The sequence below is a fragment of the Leptonychotes weddellii genome, unplaced genomic scaffold, assembly GCF_054177405.1.
Source record: "Leptonychotes weddellii isolate Sample4059 unplaced genomic scaffold, ASM5417740v2 HiC_scaffold_20381, whole genome shotgun sequence".
Classification (NCBI taxonomy): Eukaryota; Metazoa; Chordata; class Mammalia; order Carnivora; family Phocidae; genus Leptonychotes; species Leptonychotes weddellii.
The window spans coordinates 1-3,288 of NW_027790428.1; the positions used below are offsets into that span (position 1 = coordinate 1).

The following is a 3,288-nucleotide window of genomic DNA, read 5'->3' on the forward strand; positions in this document are numbered from 1 at the left end:
GGCCCCCCAGGAGGAGGTCCCTGGCTTCCTGGTGACGCCGGCCTCCCTGCTCTGCCCCTGGTTGTGGCCCTCAGCCCAGGCCCACCTTGTCGAAGTTCCTCTGCTTCTTGTCCAGGGCCGCGGCGGCTGCGTTGGAGCGCTCCACGTCCACCATCAGGTCCTCGATCTCATTCTGCAGCCGGTGCTTGGTCTTCTCCAGCGAAGAGCACTTGGCATTGACGGCCTCCACGGCCTCCTCGGCATCCTGCAGCCTCTGGGCCAGCTTCTTCCTGCCCCGGCCAGTGGGGGTTTGGGGGATGGGACAGGGTGGGGAGGATGGAGGGTGTAGATTTGGACAAGGGGAAACAACGTGAGTGTTCTAGAAAACAATCCTTGAAAATTTAGAAGTGTTGTTGGAGAAGCTGAGGAGAGGCCCCAGGGGGCTGAGAACCAGGCCGGCAGAGGGTCTTGGTGGCACACTAGGAAGACCCACAGCACCCAGGAGGGCCTTCCAGGTGGTCTCCTCTGACCCTAGGCCAGCCTCTAGGCTACAGACATGGAGGAGGCATGGGCTTCCGCAGCCCACCCCACTTCCTCTGTCACAGCACCCCGCCCCTGGTGGGAGCACTCTGCCCTCAGACAAACCTTTTGTTCGTCTTATATTCGGATGAGAAACATAACGCGAGCAAAAAGCTTCCCTGAGAGGAGAAGGAGGTGGGGCCCTGGACGGGGTTCTCCTGTGTTGTCAAAACCTGGCCAAGCATCCATCCCCGGTGAGGAATCTTCCCAGCATTGGGCTGGGTTGTGTCCTGCCTGCAGAGGGGCCTCAGCTAGAGGCAGGCCGCCCAGGACTCACTTGGCCTCCTCGAGCTCCTCGGTCCTCTGGATGGCGTCCGTCTCGTACTTGGTCCTCCACTGGGCCACCTCCGAGTTGGCCTTGGACAAGACGCGCTGCAGCTCGGCCTTGGCCTCCGTCTCCTCCTCGTACTGCTCCCGTAGCAGGTCACAGTCATGCCGGGCCGACTGCAGCGCATGGGCCAGTGCATTCTTCGCCTGCGGAGGGGCGGGCACCGGGAGGAGGGCTCAGCTTTCTCCAGAGTACACCCCAGTCCTTGCCCATGTCCTCACCCTAATTTCTCCATCCTCCCCAGGTCCTCCCCTGTCTCTAAATCCCCAGAGGATCTGGAGCAGTCTACTGAGGACTAATAACAAGGAATGTCCGTTGGGCATTGCACTGTTTACAGGAGTCATGCCCGGCACTCTGCTCCTCGCTACAGCAGGGTATCATCAACCTCGTCCCCAGGGACAGGGGAAGAGGCAGGGGCTCAGAGAGGCTAGGTGGTTTCCTCAAGATTACCAGGCTCTAAGGGGCAGGTTAGGATTGGAGCCCTGGCCTTTTTAAAAGGTCATATTCTTTCCCCCTTTTGTTCACGAGGCCAGCAAAGTGCCCCGAATAGGCTCCAGTTTAGTTTCTTTCCCCAGCTTTCAGATTGTCCTGCTAATCCCAGGACCCACTTGCGCAGTTCCTGCATCCCACACCTGAGCCCCGCCAAGGCCGCCATTCCTCCCTAGTGTGTTTCTCTCCTCCCCCTCACTTTCCCCTGACCCGGGCCCCTCTCCCTCCAGAAATGGCAGCAGAAAGGCAGAGGGCCTCAGACTGGGCAATAGATTTAGGAGGCATGTGCTACGCCCTGGGCTATTACTCTGCTTGGAAAATGGGAGAACAATGGAAAGACAGCAAGCCTCATTCTTGGAACCTGCTCGCTCCTGACCTGGGCCAAGCGGCCTGAGTCTGAGCCTCACCTTAACTTCTTCCTCCAGCTGCCTCTTGAGGTCCTCCAGCTGCTGGGTGTAGGTGAGCTTGCCTCGGGTCAGCTGGGAGATCAGCGCCTCCTTCTCATCCAGCTGCCGGGACAGCTCACCTGGAGAGGTACAAAGGCACACTCAACTCTGGAAGGTCAGCCACCGCTCTCTCTCCCCATCCCTTCCCCTTAGGCCCCATTCTCTGGAGAGAGGTGTGTGTGTATGTGTTTGTGTGTGTGTGTGCACATGTGTGTGAGTGTCTGCCCAAGGCTGGGTGGCTTAGGATGTCAGGGGAGATGGGGGGGTGGCTCACCATTCTCGGTCTGTAGCTTGGCCCGCTGGCTGGTGAGATCGTTGACCGAACGTTGGGTCTCCTCGGCCTTGCTTCGGTGCTCGTTCATCTGGTCTTCCAGGGTCCGGCACATCTTTTCCAGGTTAGCCTGAGGGAGGAAGGGGAGTCATATGACGGATGTAGAGGGCATTGAAGGGTGGTAAGGGGTGCAGTTACAGAAGTGAAGAGGAGAGACATGGAAGGGAGAGGGAGAGGATAGGAGAACAGGGTTGGAGAAGGGAAGTGGGAAACTTAACCGTCAGAGAAGAGAGGAGACATGGACAGAAAGTGGAGGTGGGTGGAGGGAATTGGGTGCGAGGATGGTGAGCAGGCAGCCCACCTTGGCCTTGATGATCTGCTCCATGTTGGAGGTGACATCGTCCAGCTCCAGCTTGAACTCGCTCTTCTCCTTCTCCAGCTTCTGCTTCACGCGCTGCAGGTTGTCGATCTGCTCGCTCAGCTCGGCCACGCTGTCCGCGTGCTTCTTGCGCAGGGCCGCCGCCGTGGCCTCGTGCTGCAGCGTGGCCTCCTCCAGGTCCCGCCTCATCTTCTGGAACTCGGCCTCGCGCTTCTTGTTCATCTCGATCTGCACGGACGTGGCCCCACCGGCCTCCTCCAGCCGCTCGCTGATCTCCTCCAGCTCCCGGGACAGGTCTGAGCGCAGCTTCTCCACCTTGGCCCTGGCGGTGCGCTCGGCCTCCAGCTCCTCCTCCAGCTCCTCGATGCGAGCCTGGCCCAGGACACAGAGGGCTCAGCCCCACCGCCCGGAGCCGTCTGGCGGAGCCCCCACCCCAGAGCTCTAGGACATTCCTGGCCTGTCTGGAACAGCAAATCTTTTCAGTTCTACCAGCAGAGAAGTAGAAATAAAAGGATTTGGAGAAGATGTTTTGGACAGCTGAACTAGGCTTCCTTTAGGCCAGAACATTGTACATGTTCTATTGGAAAGAAAGTGGTTGAAGCTTGATCTTTGAGAGGGACAAAGAAACCTGTGTTCTAAGGATATTTTAAGAAGTTTAGTGGCAAAAGTATTAAAAGTTTAGAATGAGAGAGCCATGTTTGTCCAAAGACCTAACATGGTGTCTGCTCGAGGGGTAAGAATCAAAGTCACAGACTATCAGGGCTAAAGGGATCTTAAACGCCATTGGTAACAAGGGAGGACACAGAAACCCAGATAT

General features: G+C 57.9%; 1 protein-coding gene across 1 annotated transcript; it reads right to left on the reverse strand.

Annotated features, from left to right (window-relative positions):
- Window positions 1-55: 55 nt before the first annotated feature.
- Window positions 56-2,863, reverse strand: LOC102730020 (uncharacterized; the record flags this gene model as incomplete). Its single annotated transcript, XM_081810219.1, has 5 exons — window positions 56-269; window positions 836-1,032; window positions 1,783-1,901; window positions 2,096-2,222; window positions 2,454-2,863. Coding segments are annotated over 5 exons (1,052 nt in total), but the record flags the coding sequence as incomplete, so codon positions are not given.
- Between the last annotated feature and the right edge of the window lie 425 nt (window positions 2,864-3,288).